The sequence below is a fragment of the Acipenser ruthenus genome, chromosome 4 (genome assembly GCF_902713425.1).
Source record: "Acipenser ruthenus chromosome 4, fAciRut3.2 maternal haplotype, whole genome shotgun sequence".
Classification (NCBI taxonomy): Eukaryota; Metazoa; Chordata; class Actinopteri; order Acipenseriformes; family Acipenseridae; genus Acipenser; species Acipenser ruthenus.
The window spans coordinates 78,412,845-78,433,320 of record NC_081192.1 but is presented as its reverse complement, the minus strand read 5'-3'; the positions used below and the strand labels follow the sequence as shown (position 1 = coordinate 78,433,320).

Sequence of the window (20,476 nt, the reverse complement as noted above, 5' to 3'; positions counted from 1 at the left end):
TCTCTGTTCATCATGGAATTTAAAAATCTACTTTTTGATAGCTTTGACACATGAGATGTGTTGCAAAGTCTGGGAAATAGTCCTAGAAGGAAGATACATAGGGTCTCGGATGATGCGGAGTCTGTATCCTGTGGGGTTGAGGGAAAATAAATGTTGTTCTACAAATTAAAAGTGAGCTAAAGAACTGCATTTCCCAGAATGAGTCAGCCAGGAGTGAGGGACTGATTGTCCTGACACAGTTAACGGGAGACAGCTGTGGGTAATTGATGGAACCAACACAGATTTAAAAGGGCAGGTTAAACAGATCTTGGACAGCCTGGAAGGTAAGGAATTGAAATACATTGTGTAGTTAGCATTCCTAAAGGAGCAGTGTGCTGTTTGTCAAAGCGCCCTACTGAACAAATAAACATATCTGTAAACCCCGTTATACTACACGTCTTTTATCAACTTGTCCAACATTCACCACCAGCGGCAGCAGGAACACAGAAATTGTGACAAAAGTTGCCCCGGACCAGAAGGGACGAGCCACACTTTGTCACAGATGGCATCAGTGTACACATTAGATGGCACAGTTGTACAGTTAATGCACTTATTTCATCTATGCTCCAGTGGTTTAAAAGAAAGATTTTTGTTACTACTGAAAAAGCCCAATTCCCCTTTACAAGGGAAAAAATCCTCTTATTGAAATAAAAAGCTCTTTATTTGTCAAAGAAGATGAAGAAGATTCAGGCAAATCCAGGGGATTATCCAAGCAGTGGCTCACCTTGCAGACACAAGAAGTGCAGTTGTCGTATTTGAAGGAGGTCCCATTCTCATACACCTCACTGTGAAACAAGCAGCTTCCGAGCAACAGATCAAACACTCTCCTTTGACCTAAAACATTACAAAAAACATTTGATTATGTCATAGAAATCAATAGACGAGCCCAGCTCTTTTGCATTGTGGTTAAGACGCTCTACGGTTCGCGCCCAGCCTCCACCCTGTTACATGTACAACCAGCTCCGCAGTTCTATCGAAAATACATTGGTTGCAATTTAGAAAACAGGGCACCCATAGCTATGTAATAACACATTAATAACTAGGTAACTACCAATGTTTCTTGCACTTACTGTGCGTAGTAACTACTGATGGAGTAAATGTGTAGTTACATAGAAACAGCCTGTGATGTGTTACCATGTATTTACAACTTGTAAAATGTTGTTCACAAGGTAATTTCCATGAAATTACATTGATACCTTATTAGAGCAGGAACCCTGAAGGATGCAGAAATCTGAAAAGTTTTTCAACAAAACACACATTTTATTCTTGATAATTACCTAAACATTTGGGGCAACACTGCCCTGGAGGTGTGTGGCTGAGGTGCTGGGGACAGGAAAGGACGGGACACACTTCCTTCACACACTGAGTCCGGCCTCCCTGGAAGAAAACACAGCGAGTTACACACTACAGTTCCTACAATGTATCTTTGAGAACACAGACAGGGTGGTAAGGATACTGCTCAAACCCTTCATGCGACCAAACCTTGTGAAATACTACCTCTTTTGACAAAACATGTTTGGAGATGTGCTCAGTTCCCCTGCTTTCCCAACATGTTTACACCTTAATGTGGAGGCATGTTATTGTAAAAACAGTACATCAGCACATGTAATCAACCATCTTTCTCTACTTTTAATTTGACCACATGTGGCTTTCAGTCTTTTCCAATTAATCTATGATTAGTATGCTTTCAGACGGGCACACCCACTGTATAATCCTGGCCCATTGGCAAGATGCTGGTTATTGGTCTCATTTCTAAGGCAGCGTGAGTAAACAGTCTTGGAATGAAGGTGGAGTTCTGTGGCTAGTGGCTCTACATGCATTTCTATAATGCACGGTACCTGTGGGAGAAATAGCTAGTTGATAGCTAACTCCTACCTGATGTGAAAAACACTGAGAGTAGTTGGTGAGACACAGTGCTCTGTATTGCATAATTTAGGAAGCACTATAAAACATTTCTAGCAAGGATAAAAGTCTAACGTATGAACACAGCTTTTAAGGTTATACAGGGCTACCTCGATATTCTGCTATCTTACACATTAAAAAAAAAAATAGAGAGAAATACTGAAAACAGTTCATTATTAAAGGGCTCTTATAAAGCAATGTATCTTTGTGAACACAGACAGGGTGGGAAGGATACTGCTCAAACCCTTCATTGCTATCAACATGCTCTAACAGTGAAATAACAAGAGAGCACTCCACTGTAATTTAATTAGATGAGAATTACGGACACATTTTTTTTTTCTTTTACTGCTCTATCATAAATAAATGTAGCCATACCCACCTACATATCCCACCCATTAAACTGTATATAATCTGGGAATTTTTGTAAGCCTTTGAACCAATTATTATTTCATGCAATTCAAGTTGGCCTGTTGCCATACCTCCTTGGTGTCTGGGCTCGTCAGATGCTAGGAGCTAAGCAAGGTTGGGCCTGGTCATTACTTGGATGGGTGACCTCCAAGGAAAGCCAAGTTTTCTGCAGGAAATGTATTTTGTTAGCTCAATAGGGAGGGGAGCCCTCTTGAAATAAATACATATGTATCAAATGTAAATTATTACTAACATATTAGACACTTCAAAGTTGAAATAGGTGTTGTGCCCCATGCATTTAAATAATTGTTTTCATCTGTAAAAATAACATGCAAGCGAATTTTTCTGTTTTGCTTCTAGAGCTTTAACAGAGCTTGGCAATGTCATTAATATCCAGCTGCTGCAAGTAGAATCTGGAGCATGTCTGTTTGGCACAAACAGTGAGTGGGCTGTCTAGAAGGAGTCAGTTTTCTGATAAAGCAGTAAATGAACATCAGGGAATTCAAATTCGATTGAGTTAAACAGTTCATTTAAAACTGAAACACAACAAGAATAACACTCTCTAAAACAGATGAATTTTGTGAAATGAAAACTTGATTTAACTTAATAGGCTTTAAAAACAAAAAAAATCCTTAAAACAGTTCTTAAAGTGCATAGGGCCCATTGTGACTGACTCCCAAACAGGTTTACATAACTGTCAAGAGCAAAAGAATACTTTACCCTGAAGGCTACCCCCTACGATGGAACAGCACAGTAACAAAGAGCTGGTCTGACACGTCAAGCAATGCATTAGTAAAGTTTCCTAATGAGATAACCCTTCTTCTCCTCACACACCAGTTGGACGGTGGGGGGGTGGGGACAGCAGCGCCACTGTCTGCCAGAGCTCAACACCACTACACCCACTCTCTCAGCAGGAGGTGTCCTGACTCTCCACAACCCCCTGAACCTCTGCATTCCACACATACCGCAACACATACCAGGGAGTGTGGGAGGCTACGGAACAGTTCTGACTGGATGATAAGCATCTTCCAAATTGCCCAGGCATGCAAGACAAAGGTTCAGATTCTTTTTTAGGTTGTTATACTGTATATACTGGGGATGAGGGTGGGGGGATATCCATAATATATGGGGCAGCAGTGTAGAGTAGTGGTTAGTGCTCTGGACTCTTGACCGGAGGGTCGTGGGTTCAATCCCACGTGGGGGACACAGCTGCTGTACCCTTGAGCAAGGTACTTTACCTAGATTGCTCCAGCAAAAACCCAACTGTATAAATGGGTAATTGTATGTAAAAAATAATGTAATTGTATGTAAAAATAATGTGATATCTTGTAACAATTGTAAGTCGCCCTGGATAAGGGCATCTGCTAAGAAATAAATAATAATAATAATAATAATATCTACAGGGTTTTACTGCTTTAAATGACCTGTAGTTGTGAGGCCCATCAGGAGCAGAATTAAAGCTGTAGAAGAATCATTTAGTTTGCAAATAAAGTCAATGGAGTCCTTCTATAATTAAACACTAAACCAGAGAGCAGCACTGAAATCCAAGAAGGCTTTCAGCAGCGTGGATACACCAGACAAGACTTCCTGTCCTAAAAGAGAATTCTAAAAACAATAGTTTGGGGCTGAAGATTCCTAAAAAGAAGCAGACGTGGTGGTTTGAGCTGGCAGTTAACATACCAGCGTCCAAATAACCAATTCCATATCAATCATCAATAAGAATGAAAACACAGACTACTACCGCCTGCTGCTTATATCCAGGACTCCTGAGTCACTGGTTAGATTTTAAAGCCACAAAGACTATATACAAGGTTGTTTACTTCTGGTTTGGTTACTGAGTTTTTTTGTTTTCTGCTTTGATAACTTTATAGGGTTTTTTGAAATGCTGATTTGGAATTAAGAGCTTTGAGATTCTCGCCCATATTCTTCCATCATTTTGCGCTGGTTTTGTTTTACATTCCCCAAAGCAGTTTTAGCTGTAGGAACTTTGAACTCAGATCTGCCCTACAGTACAGTATGTCACAAGATAGCTAACATGCCTGGAGGATGTAAATACAATGGTCAAGTTCCATTTTTGTTCTGCTGATAACATTTTACAGAAAATATCTACTATTTTAATTTCAGCAGTAGACTTTAGGGGGAAAAATACCAAAAAAGTAAGTAGAAACGTTTTATTAAACCATGTGGGGGCACTACTACACCACTGTTTCTCCCTGGTAAACTCAATTTGAGCAGGATTGTTTTTCATTGTTCAATGGAATCTTCTGAAATCAGACATTTGATTGACAGTGAGGGGCTGAGTGATTTATTATAACTTAGTGATTGGCTTGCCTTAAAATAGCCTGTGACCGATGGCAAGGAGTGTGCTTTACTTACAGTGCAGGAACATTTTACACATCTGTTCCCTTCAGGATGGAAGTCCTCCCCCTCATGATACTCTCTGCCTGCAAAGATACACCCTGCAGAAGAACAGAGGCTCAGTCAGACTGGGGTCCTCTCAGAAGAAACACCTTCAATATGAGAGGTCTTCAAAACAAGCCTCCCTGCTTGAAGAACTATCCTCACTCACACATTAAACAGTGTAATTCCTGTTTGATGTGAGCGCAGAATAGGGCTTCAAGTAAGCTTCTTTTTAAAAACATATTACAGAAAGTGTTACATTTCAACTGCATATTAACTAACGTTTTACTGAATTGAACCCTTATTTTTCTAATTTAAAAGGGCAGGAATGACTAAAGGTAAAACTCTAGTAGTATGTGGTACATAAAACAATAAGCAGCCAAAATAGTGACCAATGATATACAGAAATGAGGTCAAATGAATCAGTTACAGGAAATCCTAGAATGAATTCCAATGCAGCCCTGCCAGTAAAGTCTAGTTTCAAAGATGCAGTGTTACCTGGGCAGGTCAAACAGCATCTTCCTCTCTGTATTGTGGGATTCTTACAGTACACCACACACCTCCTCTCGGACTCCGTCACTACGCCCTCCTGTAAAGAACACATCACATCAGTTATTATCTAAATGTGATGTACCAAGTCACTTCCTGTAGCATTCATAGCTCCTTCATAAAAGTCTACACTGTATAACCACAAGCTACATAGCTTCCAATTCAAATAAAGTGTTGCCAAATGATCTGAAGTATGTGTACTATAAAATCAATCCAAAAGCAGTGTCAGGTTTTATGTTAAATGGATTTAATAGTATGTATATGTATCTACCCATCTACTTATATACATATTAACATTTATGTATTTAAAATATATCACCAGGAATACAAATAACTTCTCATTTATTTAGAAATACTAAAATAAACTTAAATTCAATGACAAACGAATCGAAGATTTCGAATCGAAATACATGTCACTCAATTCAAGTTTCTTTTAGTATTTCTTTTTAATTCAGCACTATTGAGTGTTTAATAGTTATGAATGAACTTCTCATTTATAAGATCATTAATACAATGTTTCTATTTGTATATATATAATGTGCACAAATAATGTGATATCTTATTACAATTGTAAGTCGCCCTGGATAATGTGTAAAAATATTGTGACATCTTGTAACAATTGGATTGGATTGGAAGTCACCCTGGATAAGGGTGTCTGCTAAGAAATAAATAGTAATAATAATAATATATATACACAACAAACACAACAGGACGTGTATAGCTCTGTATGTGAAGCAGCAGTAATCTGTGTATTGGGGATGCAATATATTTAATCAAAGGAAATAAAGACAGAAATTGCAGATTAAGATTCAACAGCACTTATTACAAGGTACGTTGTGCCCTGCCTAGGTTCACAAATCCTGTATCAGAGTCTCTGGTATTAGCAGCAGGGTTCTGCATGATTTGAGTAGGGAGGTACCAGTACTGAAAGCTAAATACATGTTTATAACCAGAAGATCTCAGCCCAGCCCTCAGGACATTCCAGCCCAGTTTACACCTATTGGGCGAAGCTGGAAAATTGCAGCAAAGGCAGGCTGTCAAGATTTTTCTCTCAGTTCATCTGTTTATATCAATTTATATCAGCCACAGCCAGCATGGACTAGACTATGCAGTTTTGCAGTAATAATGGAATTGATGCAATGTGTTTTATTTTACATTGCTTTTTTGGGGGTTATTACTTCTGTGAATGTGTTAGTCAAGAATTTAAAGCTGCAGTGTCCAGGTTGTACACTAGAAAAAAATATTCTGCTGTCTGTTCATTACATTCTTAATACAGCACTCTTCTACATCAGAAAGCAGACAATTATTGGTAGCCCAGTTTGTTATCATTACCCAAAGGTATTTTTAGCTGTTGTAACACAAGCTACAGATATGGCCAAAGGTTTTGCATAACCCTATAGAATTAACAATTTTGCTTCACTAAGCCGTATGAAACCTGCTGAATAATGTTACGTTAACATACTGAATTATATCCCGCTTTGGCAAAAATTTAAAAATGTGACATTTTGAAATCTAACATACTGTAACACTGTACTATTATTATGGCTTCCAGTAGACTTTTTGAGTTTTTTTTTTAATTATGTCTCAATCCTAAAATTCTAGGTGATTCCACATTTTTGGCCATAGCTGTAAATATCTCTGCAAGCCAAACTGAAGTCTACTACTAGTTCATTCCTATTGCAGCCTATGAAGGATCATGCTAAGCATCAGCTTGGGAACCATGCTATTGTGTGTTTGAGTTCTTAAATACAATTTGAACCATCACAGTAATCACCCATTTATTTCGGACCTTGTAGACATACATGCTGAGCATTTTCAATTTGTTTTCGCAGAGTTTTTAGATTTTAGAAACTGATGATCATAAGTCATGGCAGCCGATATCAGGAGATATTAAGAGGGAGGCAAAGAGCCTGATGATGGAACTTGGAAGCTTTCTGACATCTCAGTGGGCAGCCAGTGTCAGGGTTTCCAAGGCCATATAACATGCTGAGATGTATACGTTCCGGTGTTTAGTACTACCACAGCATTACAGTAAAGATGCTAGTGTTTGTACACATGGAACATTTTGTTTGTTATGTTATCACATCAAAGAAAACCTAAAAACATTCCGCAACATCTGATTTTACGATGCTCAATTCAAAATGTTCCTTTTGACCCATACCCTCACCCTGGCCCACACAGACTGGGGCTTTCAATACGAGCTCACCTTGCAATCTATGTTAGGCCCTGGCATTAAACTACCAGGGATGATGACTTGACAGATTGAAATCCATCGTCTCGCAAAAACTGATAAGTAAACAGGCCATTTACTTTATCTGGAATCAGCAAAACGCACAAGCAGAAAACACAAGAAACTTGTTTTGGCGAATCAGATACATCGTATCCATGGAAACGAGCCAGCTACCAGACATGCTCCACCCGTTCTCATGGCGAGCAGCATATACAGCAGATAAAACGCCTTCTTTGTACAGCCTCCTTATCTTTGATTTCCTTTTAAGATAATTATTGTTTCCTGCGTACAGTTTTTCTTTTTATCTTCTCCCCGGGATTAAAAGATAGCCACTGATACAACTAAAACAAAGACAACATTAAACTGTGTTATTCCTTTTTGTTTTGGAGACTTGTAAAGTGGCACAGCCTTTGATTTTCACATTTGTTATGGCAGTTCTGGCTTGCTTTGTGGTGAGAATCATATTTCAATTATTTGTTTGTGTAGCTGCTCAAATTGGGTCAAGGTCAGTAGGAATTCATAAACTGATCAACTTCATCGGAGGTGGAAGACAGTCATAAATTACCAGCAGTTTACACATTTATATAATATTAAATTATAAATTAGGCCTCTGAAAAACAGTTCCTATTAAAGAGAATCTGACAACTGTAATTTGTGCAAATGACATGCATAGCAAGCACAATGGAAATGGTTTGTTACTCTGACAACCCATCGGTATCAGACAAATAGCAAGCCCACCATTTGTCTATCCAAATACACACAAGTTTAATTATCCAAAGCGGGCCGAACATTTATATTTGAGTTCATGTATAGCTCAATCATACCCAATTATCAAAAGATATTTTAAAACTATCTAAACTATAGTATGAAGTATGCAGGCACATGGGAAATATTCAAACTTACAAAGATGCTTTTTTTTTTCAAGACCACCTGATTATGCTGACTAGAACTCTATATTTAATTACAACACAGCCTGGTCTGTCCCTTCTTTTATTAAACTTCAGACTCTAAGGACTAAGTTTTATTAGGAGAGGGGCAGCTGCAGCCCCCTAGTCCAGGACACACACACAGCTTGCAGGCAATAAGACCTGGAGTCCCTTCAGAATGGACTTGAGCAGCCAAAAAACAGAGACAGAGAGTGTGTGGCTGCCAGTCTCAGGAGAGCAATCAAGACAGACACCAGACAGGCCAACCCCTGGACAAGTCTGGAACAGAAATGCATGTTTTATGCATTCACACTGTTTTACACATTCATTTTTAGCTGTATGAGTGGTACTAACTTATTCAAAACACTACACTCTCAAAACGTTTAAAGACCTGCACACATATAGTAAAAGACAATCCAATGGGTTTAAATCGAAGGGGAGATAATCCCCAAATCAAGATGGAGCACCTTCAAGCTGATGATCGTACGAGTCTCCGTCTGCCCCATAAGTGAGCACATTTCACAGGTGCTCCATAGGATTGTACGCTTCCAGCTTCCACAACATGGGTGCTATCATAAAGAAAATGTGCGTTCCACCCTGAATATTGACCTGGCCAGTTATTGTCAGATCTTTTTGAAAATTCTGGAACCTTCTGTGGAAAGGTCCATCCTCTCAAACAGCAGAGGTGTGTTTCATTAATTCTAAGCTGTGACTGTACAAAACAAAGGTGTTAAGAGAGAACAGGTTACCCACCCCTTTAAGATATCCCCTCCAGAGTGATTCCATATGCAGTACATAAAAGCGCAATTTAAGGGTCATAGTATTAAAGTGGAAACAGGAAGGAGGCGGTTCCCTCCTTCCATCTGCCACCTACGCGAGTCCAAGTGCTTCCAAGAACAAACGAAAATTGCTCTTGTAATATATAATCCTGAAAGTAGAGAGGCTTCATTCTGACCAAATGAGCAGGAGGAAAGAATGAATCCAGGCAGATGGATGGACAGTGCTGCCAAGTTTACCTGGCCGTCCTCCCAATAACAGACCATAATAAATCACAGCTGGCTCTCTCTCAGCCACCAACCCCGAGGCAGACATTAGTGTTTTCAAGTGGAGGCTCCCCAGGACTGAAACATTGGGAAAGAGACTAAATCTTTAAACCATGTGATCCTCATTCATTATAGGAAATGCGCAAGATGTTTCAACAGCCATGCTTTTAATAGGAAAAATGTGTTCTGCTTCTTCTTCTTCTTCTTCTTCTTCAGAGTCGTACTGGTAGTAGTATTTTTAACTTAGTGATGTTCATTACCTTTGTCATACAATAGTTGTGAACGAGAATGAGTTTTATTTTATGCTTTAAAGGTCTCATTTTATATTTGTGCTTGTAGTATTGAGAAGCTACCTTTGACAGCCTATTCAGGCAGATACGTAAGTAAATGATAATAACTAGGGTTTTTCCACGGGATTCAGTTCAACCATACCATGAAACAAATGGTATACCCATGTCCTCATCAACAGCTGTTTACATGCAAAAAAAAGTACATTTTAAAATAAAACAAATATAGTTGCAGGGAAAGATTCTGTTTACCTGACATGTGCGTGTTACGCATGGTTTGGACGGTATCTGCCACTTCATGGAGCTATTGTAAGATTTCCCTTCAAACTGGCAATCTACACAAAACAGGAACAGTGTTCAGCTGGTTTCAACATCAAACATTCTCCAGCTTTCAAACGCCTACATAAAGCCTGTACGTTCTGTCTTGAAAAAACGTCTTATCGGATTTGCAATTCAGATGGCCATCTCAATAAACATTATACTGTATTCAAGATAAATTAATCTGACAATATCCACAAGGCCCCCCCATATAGTATATATTTCACAATACAGAATACTTATTACAGCCACATGAAGAATAGGCTTTTTATATTGTACTTAAATAAAATGTATGTTTTTGTAAATGCTTTATTTAATTCTCCCCTCAGTTTTAGCAGAGCCTTATTGACAAAGGTATTTCAAAGTATCTGGCCAATAAAGCAGACTGTTGGAATGTCACATTAAGGTTGTTTGAAGGAAGGGTTTTAATAAGTGTTGGGAAAATGCTCAGGTTTCTCTTTTTTTTAAAAGAAATACCAACATTCTTTTAATATATTGAGTGCTATGTTGGCCCATGGTAACTTTCTCAGCTCAATTTGTAGATCAGCTTTTATGCTCTTAGACTGTGGAATTCCCTGCCTCACTCTATCAGGGACTCTGGTTCAGTGTTTTTTAAATCTTGACTAAAGACGGCTGGGATGGTTTCGGCTGTGAAAGGTGCTATGTAAGTCCAAGATTGGTGTTGGTGTATCACCTCAGTCAGTGGGCTATATTCTGAACAAGTGCAGGCAAAGGTTTTTCTCAAAGGAATACAACCATTGTATCAGTATAATAAAACTAGCAAGAAGCTACTTGGAATTATACATTAACTGCTCCTTATTTCTTACTACTGTAGAATAGTTTTTATTCCTTTTATTCCTCTCCTTTCCTTTTCCACTGCCCTTGCCTAAACTAAGGTGTTAAAAGGGATAGCGTACAGTAGTTGTCCATAACAAACACAGCCCCTGCAAGGCAGTATTTCACTCTGACTGTAATTAGGTCTTGAATGGAGTTATAATAAACCACTGATGGCAGCACGCACAAACAATTCTCTATATGAAGCTGTTTAGCAGCTCCTACCAAAGTAGGTGTCTTTTCTGGTCTTCGTTGAGTGAACACTGTATTGTAGGGTATTTGAAGACCAGCTGTCCTTGATGGTTTACCTCCTAACTAGCATAGATACCATTTTCTACCACACCAGGTAGGTGTCAGTAATAAATTAAATATGATTAAAAGGTGGTTATATAAACTAAGTATCCCTATATGTTGAAGGGCCAAGAACAAAGAAGAATGGGGGGGGGGGGCTTTAAGATCTTTAAAGGAGTTAGAAACCCCAACCAATACTTTAAACACAACACAGAAACCAGGACCAGTACCTTTGCATTTTTCACAGCAGGCTCCCCTCTGTTTCACCAGCAGAGCGCAGTCTTTGGGGATCTGAGGGCATGTTTCACGCTTGCAGGTGACTTCTTTATTCTGCAGTGGAGAAACAGGGAAAGAATTAGAGTCCTGCTCTCCAGAACACACAGCTGGGCAAGTTGACCAATACAATATTGAGTACCTCTATTTTTGTCTAATAGAAATTTCATTTTACAGCGCGGCCCTTATCAATTAGCTTTCTTAACAAACTAAATATATGCACATGTTGATCCAAATGTCGGTTATAGCTTCTATTATGTTTGTAGAAAGTCATATACATGATATCTGTCTTTACCTGTGTTTCACGTGCATTTGTGAGTTTGTACTCTGTGGAGTTTAGCTCGACAGCAATAACTAGGGCTTCTCAGCTCATTCCCTTCAACTTTTTACAGTGTCTTCAAATGATCTGGTGTTAAAAAGCTGAATGCTGAAAAAGGGGAAAAAATATACCTAATCTGTTCTTGTCAAAGCCCCCATTCCTGTTGTTGTCCCCACCCTTTCCCCCGTGACAATGATAAAGTTAATTCAGATGTATTTATTTATTTTTAACAATAACCCTAATTTCAACTATAGCTCCTTCCCTCAATGTTGACTAAATCCAACTCATGGCCACAAGCTAAAAAGACACTGAACTGCAGTATGTTTGCTTTGGAATGAGATACATTGTAACATTTTAGAGGGACGGTTCGAACCTATCCTAACATTTAATAGTTTGAATGAGGACTGTGCGTAACCACTTCCCTCTTGCCAGTGGGATCCTGGTAATTCATTTCCTCAGAGTTGAAACTACTTCAATGCCAAGAGGACAGCTTTCTGTGAACATTACTCTACAGCTTTCTGTGAACATTACTCTAAAGCAACACTAGACAGTGCCACAGTTGTTCCTCATTGGATTGTTTAGGGCAAGCTGGCACCTAACTGACACTCTGCAGCAAATTCATATTAAAGTAATTTAGTATTTGCCACAACAACTAAAAATATAGAGCAGCTGGTATTCCCAATGTATTTATTATAGCACTACCTTAAGACAACTCAAGTGTAAATATGCTGCTTGTTCCTGTTCTGCACTAGCAAAGTCCTTGATAAATCTGCCACAAAGTAGACTATCTTGTAGATATTAGATATGTAGCGGATGCTTTTTAAAGGGACCAGTACACTCCCCACCATGTGAAAAATAAACTGCAGTTGAGCACCATAAAAGAAAACAAGAGAAAGCAGCGAGAGTCTGACCAACGGCACTGTGTAGTTAGAATGAATAGTCATCACCAACTGCAGCGGAAGGGCAGTACTGTGCTATTAAACTGCAGCTTAACCCGCTGTACACAATTTACTTCATTTTTACAGTGGTTTAATTACAGTTGTTCAATATTATCATATGCAGGAGGCTTGCATTTAATAAACCTCCATGATTGTCCAATATGATGATGTAACCAAGAGAACTGTACCCTTATAAAAGTTTATCATGGTGAATTGCACAGTAATTTTGCAGTTTTCACATGCTTTTACCTTGATTATAATGCATTTACCATAGTTTACCGTGGCTTGCCATGTTTTTAATGTACTTTACAGTACCACTCTAGTCTTTGCAATGCTTGTCTATACTTTACCATGCTTTCACTATGCTTTATTACATTTGCTAGGATTTTACTTTTGTAAACTTTTGTAAGGGTAAAGTATTAGACTTTCTTTCAGATGTAAGACAGAACCTTATTTGATCATCCAAAATAAACCTTACTTAATCCTTAGCAATTCTGACTCTGCAATATTAAACTGATCCTTCTCTGTCCCAAGAGAGCATCTCTCTGCAAGCACAGTGATATCTCAAGCGGTCCTGGTGCTATCATGCTTGTAACTTTATAAACTAAGCCCTCATGCCCTGGTGTAAAGTGTCTACAACAGAAATAAGGATTTGTATGGGGTCTATGGACCAGATATAAACATAATCTTTAAAGGACACGGGGTCAACATGTTAAAACAAAAGCTGAATCCTTAAGGTTCTAGTTCCAGCAACTAAAACCAATAGTTTAATCTGGCCAAGGCAGCCCAGTAAAAACCATTTGTAACCCACAACAGCCAAGCACTTGCACTTACACACATACAGTTATTCCCACCAGATTCTAATTTACTAGGAGGTGAATTTACAACTATGGTTTAGCAGGGTTTTTTTTCTTATTGCACAAGATAGAATTACAACTCAAAAGCAGAATTTGACATAAAAAAACCCTTAAAGGTAGTTGTATATAACTATTCATTTATTTTATGACTCTCAAAGCATTGGAATATTACAGCACTGGTTCAACACTTGAGGGGTTTTTTTTAATCCTTTTAAAGTTTACTGCGGTGTACTATGGTGAAAGAATAGTAAATTCATAGAAAAGAAAACCCTCTGTATTTGATGTATGTTGTAGCACTTACTGTAGTTACTTGCTTACGATGTAAACCAAGTTTCACAGTTTTGCCCTGTTGATAAGGAGAATGCTTGTAAAGATTTTTATTTAGAATATGTAAAACATATTCTGAGAGCTATTATACAATAGGGTAGTAGTATTTAAAATAAAATGTAGTGATATCATCTCAGCTCAGTTTGATTTCTAGAGGGTCCTTCCTGTACAGACCATTAAAAAAGGTCCAGTACCATTAAAAAAAAACTCTACACTGCCAGCTAAGAAAAGAAGTGATTAAAAAAAGTGTGATTGAAACCATGAGAATCAAGAGAATCCACAGGCTCTCTTTTAAATGTTTCATCTTCCAGCCTAATCCTGTACATGTTCTGTCCTAATATTTCTTGATATTAACAATGACTTTAAAACTGGGGTTCAAAGCTGAGGCCGCTCCACATTCCTCTTGGGCACGAAAAAAACAATGTACTCATAAATGTATTCAGATGTATTGTGTTTGGAATATGGAGTTTAACAGTGGAACATCTCTCTTTGTATACAAGTCCACCCCCAGCCCAGCCCCCAACTCATACATACTCTGCTGCAGATCTATAGCAAATGCATCTGCTTAGTAAATGCACTTTTTTAACAATTAAAAACTTGTTTACAAAGTCAATTTCAATTAAATAAAATCAACTTGGAGATGTTAATCCCTGAGTAGGGATGTAATATTTGCTGCGCATTTTAACTGGCAGTAATGGTTAATTGAACTGCTTTTTTATGGCAAAAAACAAAAACAAAAACAGCAAACCAATTAGTTATGAAATCTCTTAAAACTGGAAAGGTGACTTTCAAGCATGATGCATTACAATGTTGACAGAAACAGAATGTTGAAATAAATACGATTACAGGTAAAGGGAATGCTGGCCTTTGTGATCTTATATTCTATTGGCAGTCTGCTACGTTTATAAACACTGGCTTTAACATGCCAGCAGCAGCTCACATCAAGATAATTGAAATCTGGACTAAGAGGGGGATATGATTTACACACAGTGACCCCCACCATCAATGGGATCTGGATCTTTCCAGGTCAGTTTCCTTCTTACCAAACAAACACAGCTGATACAGGGGTTGTCTGTGATGGTTGGGATCTGCAGCACATCTCCTTCATTTTGACAACTAGCCACAGAACCTGCACAAGCAAAAAGGAACATGTCAGAGTATGTCATTGTGATCAGTGAACAGACCTGTGATACAGTTTCAAACTACCACTGCTACATTGCTTTTTGGGCAATGGGAGGGTTTTAAAACACACATATGGTGTATGTATTTGAAGCTGTCTGCTAACCTATGTGGTCCTCAATTAAATAAACAAGTAAATTGTAAACCTTTCAGATATATTGTTGCTGTTTAGATATAGGTATAATTTGTTGGTTGTGTAGAGCTTTTAAACTTAAAAGGGTGTTTTAGTATAATAGTACAATTACAACATCCAGCCACTAGGTAGAGCTATGTGCTAAGTAATAATTCTATTAGATTCAAAGTTAAGCAATAGCACCTTCAAGAGGTGGAGGGGTTTGCCACAAAAAAAGGTTTATTTTTTGGCAGTGAATGAGTTCCAGCCTCCGCTGGTGGTCACAGCTTTGGTTGTGTAATAGATTATCAAACTATAGGGAAGGAAACCTGATCAGATCAGGGAGGGAAGAAACCCTCAAAATAATGGGGGCTTGAAACTGTTGTGGAAACTGCATGGCTATTTGGCAACTAGTGCTCTGCTCTGGATCATCCATCACTTTCAACCATTCTGGGAGCATGGTGGAAGCATGCTCTTATAAGATTGTATCATAGAGCAGGAGGAATCTCACCAAGGAATCTATAAACCTATGCTATTTTATTATATGGATTACTACTTTCAACCAATTTAGCCTATGGAATTGTGTTTTATACACACTGCTAACAAAACGTGTCACAATTAAACAACATTATTATGCAACAGATTTGAAACACATGTAAACATGAAATATTTATATACTTGATACTGTAATGTTTATTTGGTGTTTATTTGTTTATTTTTTTTTCTCTCAACCAAAATACAATTACTCTGAAATGTGTTTACTGTAGCATAAGACTTAATGTTGAGCTAGTTAACGTTTGGTTAACAGGGTTATAGGCTACATTGTACTGCGCATTTAACCAGATTTGAAAGAGTACTGCTTATTCCTTTATTCAAGAAGCACCGTCTAAAGTAAACTAAGGAACAGGTGTAAATTGCACCTTTTACAATGTTAAACGAGCATTTAAGATATCGTTTACGCCTATGGCTCCGTAAAGATACACATTTTAAATTGAACTGCGTTGTCGCCCTCCTCTGATAACAGTAATTGTGTTACGGTACATTAAACCCACAGTTTCAAGTACTGTTTCGTGTGATTCTTGACGTAGAATTTAAAGTGATGCACTAAATATTGTCGTTTTTTTTTTTTCATACACAAACGAACACATTTCAAAGACTGTATGTTTTGACTATAGCGCCTTCATCTGTGTGATTAACGCACTCACCAAAACGTCCGTCTATATGGCTTGGTTTATCATACATTTTACCTTAAAATTACAATTCCGGTTATAATTTTGGTAAATCGAGTTCTTTATAACAACGACTACACTTGCTAATCAAAACTATACTTAAACACCTTCAAAATACGATTTCGGACTGCAGGTCATATAAGGTCAAGCTAAACCCAAGACTGACATGTTGTAGTTAATTATGAAAAACTGAAAACAAATAATAATATCTTTTTTCAAATAATAATATTGTAAATTACTTTATGAATACCTTTCCCCCAAATACTGAAAACCTTAACCTAGCAATCGTTTCTGAAGCGTCTTACGTCGCTATGATGGTATTGTATTTATTTAAACAACTGCAGCAGCAGTGTGGAGTAGTGGTTAGGGCTCTGGACTCTTGACCGGAGGGTTGTGGGTTCAATCCCCAGTAGGGGACACTGCTGTTGTACCCTTGAGCAAGGTACTTTACCTAGATTGCTCCAGTAAAAACCCAACTGTATAAATGGGTAATTGTATGTAAAATAATGTGATATCTGTATAATGTGATATCTTGTAACAATTGTAAGTCTGCTAAGAAATAAATAATAATAACTGGTTGTGCGATAATTAAATATTTTTACTAATAATAAGGTGTAGCCTATACACAACTATTCATCTTTTATATTTACCGACTAGGTACCGGTGGTCGATTATATTTAATAACATTTTTTTTTTCATCCATTGTAGTTCAAACTAAATCTTAATTGTTTAAGAGGGGGGCAGTCCTAACGAATATCCATTCGGATGGGACAACTGGATAGATATATTCATGGATTGAAGCTAAACCTCGCCTAGATTAAAAAATACACCTGTTCTGGACCAGATTGCGAATGAAGAGCTCTTAGCACGAGGTATATCATTTTTGAAGTGCAGCACAATATTGACAGTTTGTCTGTGGCACCTGTCTTATGTTTGCAAATAACAATGTATTCCCAATACCGCACATATATATATATATATATATATATATATATATATATATATATATATATATATATACGTTTTCCTGTAATCACTTCCCACTTCACATGTTTGTTTGTTTGTTTTCCTTGATTTATATAACATAAACTATATAATAAATGACACACAACATATGGGGAAACAAACACTATAGAAAAATGTTAACTTGGGTTTCGTGGATCGGCGTCTACTTAGCCACGGCCTAACAATACAGTTCCCTTCATAGCAAAGTAGCTATAGTGCGTTATTTAACCCACACACGAAGGCATACTGATAATATTTCTAACCACCCGTGAAACGCATAACATCAGATAGATTACCAACTCTGTTGCAATGAGACTGATTACTCAATCTAAGTAGCCCCTGGTGAACCACAAAACCTTTTTGTAACTTAATATTTCTGAAATTACTTTTTTTTTTTTCTTTTATGCACCAGGTGTTGTTAGAGTATAATCTAGAAATCAGGTCGTCATCTGCCTGAAACCTATTATTATATAGTTTCCTTTATAACTGATTATTTTCAATACAAAACTGAAAAACCATCGTGTGAATCTGCCACTTTATATTGCACTAGAAGACTAGCTCTACCACCGCTACGCTCCCCTGCCTCCAGAGCCCGCTCCTTCTCCACCCTTGCTCCGCAGTGGTGGAATGACCTTCCTACAGATGTCAGGACTGCCCAGTCCCTGACCACATTCCGGCGCCTCCTTAAGACTCACCTCTTCAAAGAGCACCTGTAGAACTCCTCTGTTTGTATCCTGGGACACTATCACCCTTCATGTAAATGTGCTTTATTTTGCTCTTATCAGCCCCCTATTTTACTGCATTTAATCCTGTACTTCAGAATACTGTAATCTGCCAAGTTTTTAACCTGTAGTACTTTGTATTTAATCACATCCTGATGTAACTATCACTATTTAATCATATCCTGATGTAACTATCACTATTACCTGCTGTATTATTGAATTATGGTTTGTCAAACTTGTACTTTGCTTGAACAAAAGTTATTGTATTTCTTGCTCTTATTGTATTACTTGTATTGTAACGCTTGAAATGTTTTTGCTTACGATTGTAAATCGCCCTGGATAAGGGCGTCTGCTAAGAAATAAATAATAATAATAATAATAATAATAATAATAATAATAATAATAATAATAATTATATGCAAAACAAAACCGGCTACCAAACAGACATTTTTAAAATACCTGCATTAATGTTTGCACATTACTAACAACAACAACAACAACAACAAAAGTCATATATATATATAAAATTGAATATTCGTGGTGGTTTAATGTCGAATAAAGCTTTGATATTAAGTGTAAATTTGTCATCAATAGGTTTTTACCTTAGAAGGCTCACTCTCTGTGTTTATAGGATTTATCTGTTATTGCACATTTATGTTATACGTTACAATACACAGAAATACAAATCTGACAATAGTTAAAGCCTGGGTATTTTTTTAAAAAAATGATGCATATTTCAACATGTTTAGTTGCTGCTACACAGTAGGCTTATGCCAATGTTCAATGCGCCAATCTTACCTGTAAGAAACGCAGCAGACAGCCGCATCTGAGATAACAGGAAGAACAGGAAGAAACTCCAGGTGAATCTCGCTGCGGCGCCGTAGATGTTCTGCCGCATAGCCAAATCTTTAACACCGCGGTGAAAGAGCATCCTCGTTTGGTCCAAATAAATATACAAACTTGACTTTTTGGGAAAAAAAATCTTATACAAATAAATAAATAAATAAATATTACCGGTGGTTGAATCCCGCAGACACGTATTTAACCACGTTGCTGCTGCCAGCCCATCTCTAATTTCCCTTTTCCCAAATCAGGTGTAAAGCGTTCTTGGCTCTTTTTCCTGGAGTCAGCCAGTCGACATTTTCAGATTACCATCATATAAAGTGAGATAGAGAATTTAACAGCAACCTGCTATCCTCATCCCAACAGTGCTGCTTATCCAGACGCATATCCAAAACAGTATAAATGGCACCGCAAAGTGCTCATACTGGAAAAATAAACGAAAAAGAAAACAGTCCTTTGGAATTGGAATAGTGATGAATAAAGAAATCCCATATAGCCTATCGCAAAAGGTTAAATAAAAAGTAAAAAAAATAAATAAATAAAAAAACGCACTTTAGTCTTCAAAAGGGGGACATTTTAAAATAAATTAATTAAATGCCCTGAACATGATTTTGTGACCTTCCAAAACGTCGGATACAATATTTAAAAATCACCAAAGTGCCATTTACAGCCTATGTGTTTTAAAATATTCGCGAATGTCATTACGTAGACGGGAGAATGATGCTAATGTTCAAAGAGCTGTTCTGGTCTTGACTCCTCCGTTCCGTATCACAGGAATGATGCTCGGTGTCTGCGGAGAGAGGCTAGCTCTCTTGAGGCAACTGTCTGGACGCGCGCTGTGAACCCTCTCCGCTTTAGAATTGGAGCACCAAGCACCGAGTAACTCTCTCCTCCTTTTAAACTCCAGAGAAATTTAAAACGGAACAGCTACAGTTAAACATTCACTATACGGCGGGGGATCCACCTACAAAGATATGGAGACCAGCCCTCGTTATTTAAGTCCCTGTCGACAGATTAATAAGCCAATTCATTTGGCGTCCTGCAAACTGCTGCCTCACCTTTATTTAGATATTTAACAGCGAGACCATTGGGGGAAACGCCAAGCAATTTTAAGGCTGAGCCACCTACTAATTTCGGTCGTATCTCATTGCAGACCGAAAACATAACACACGCTTTACACTAAATCTTCGGGTATTTAACATGACAATATAGTGGCTCGATATAAACAATGCTAAGTGGTATATACCTACGCCGGCTTCTTTTCACTCTAACTTGCAGCCAATGTAAAATAGTATGTCAGATATACTACAGCAGCACAATAAGGCTGCTGCTACAACCATACATACAGTATGGTTGTAGCAGCAGTATACGACCTCTTAACACATTCCTTTTATTTCAGCATCTGTGCGCGCCGTAAATTACACAATGCCTTTTGATTGGAAAGT

The 20,476-nt window shown here is 37.9% G+C and overlaps 1 protein-coding gene across 2 annotated transcripts in view; it reads right to left on the bottom strand.

The window, feature by feature from the left end:
* Window positions 1-20,091, bottom strand: part of LOC117399339 (BMP-binding endothelial regulator protein-like) — a 33,402-nt gene extending 13,311 nt beyond the window's left edge. Inside the window, exons 1-9 of one of the 2 annotated variants that reach the window (XM_059022880.1) lie at window positions 18,987-20,091; window positions 14,985-15,070; window positions 13,916-13,960; window positions 11,458-11,557; window positions 10,037-10,119; window positions 5,248-5,338; window positions 4,726-4,808; window positions 1,317-1,416; window positions 764-873 (exon numbers count right to left, since the gene is read on the bottom strand). In XM_059022880.1, the coding sequence (XP_058878863.1) occupies window positions 764-873; window positions 1,317-1,416; window positions 4,726-4,808; window positions 5,248-5,338; window positions 10,037-10,119; window positions 11,458-11,557; window positions 13,916-13,960; window positions 14,985-15,070; window positions 18,987-19,119 (831 nt within the window). In that variant the 5' untranslated portion in view covers window positions 19,120-20,091. The remainder of the gene's footprint in view (window positions 1-763; window positions 874-1,316; window positions 1,417-4,725; window positions 4,809-5,247; window positions 5,339-10,036; window positions 10,120-11,457; window positions 11,558-13,915; window positions 13,961-14,984; window positions 15,071-18,986) is intronic. The other variant, XM_033998434.3, reaches the window with a different exon arrangement.
* Between the last annotated feature and the right edge of the window lie 385 nt (window positions 20,092-20,476).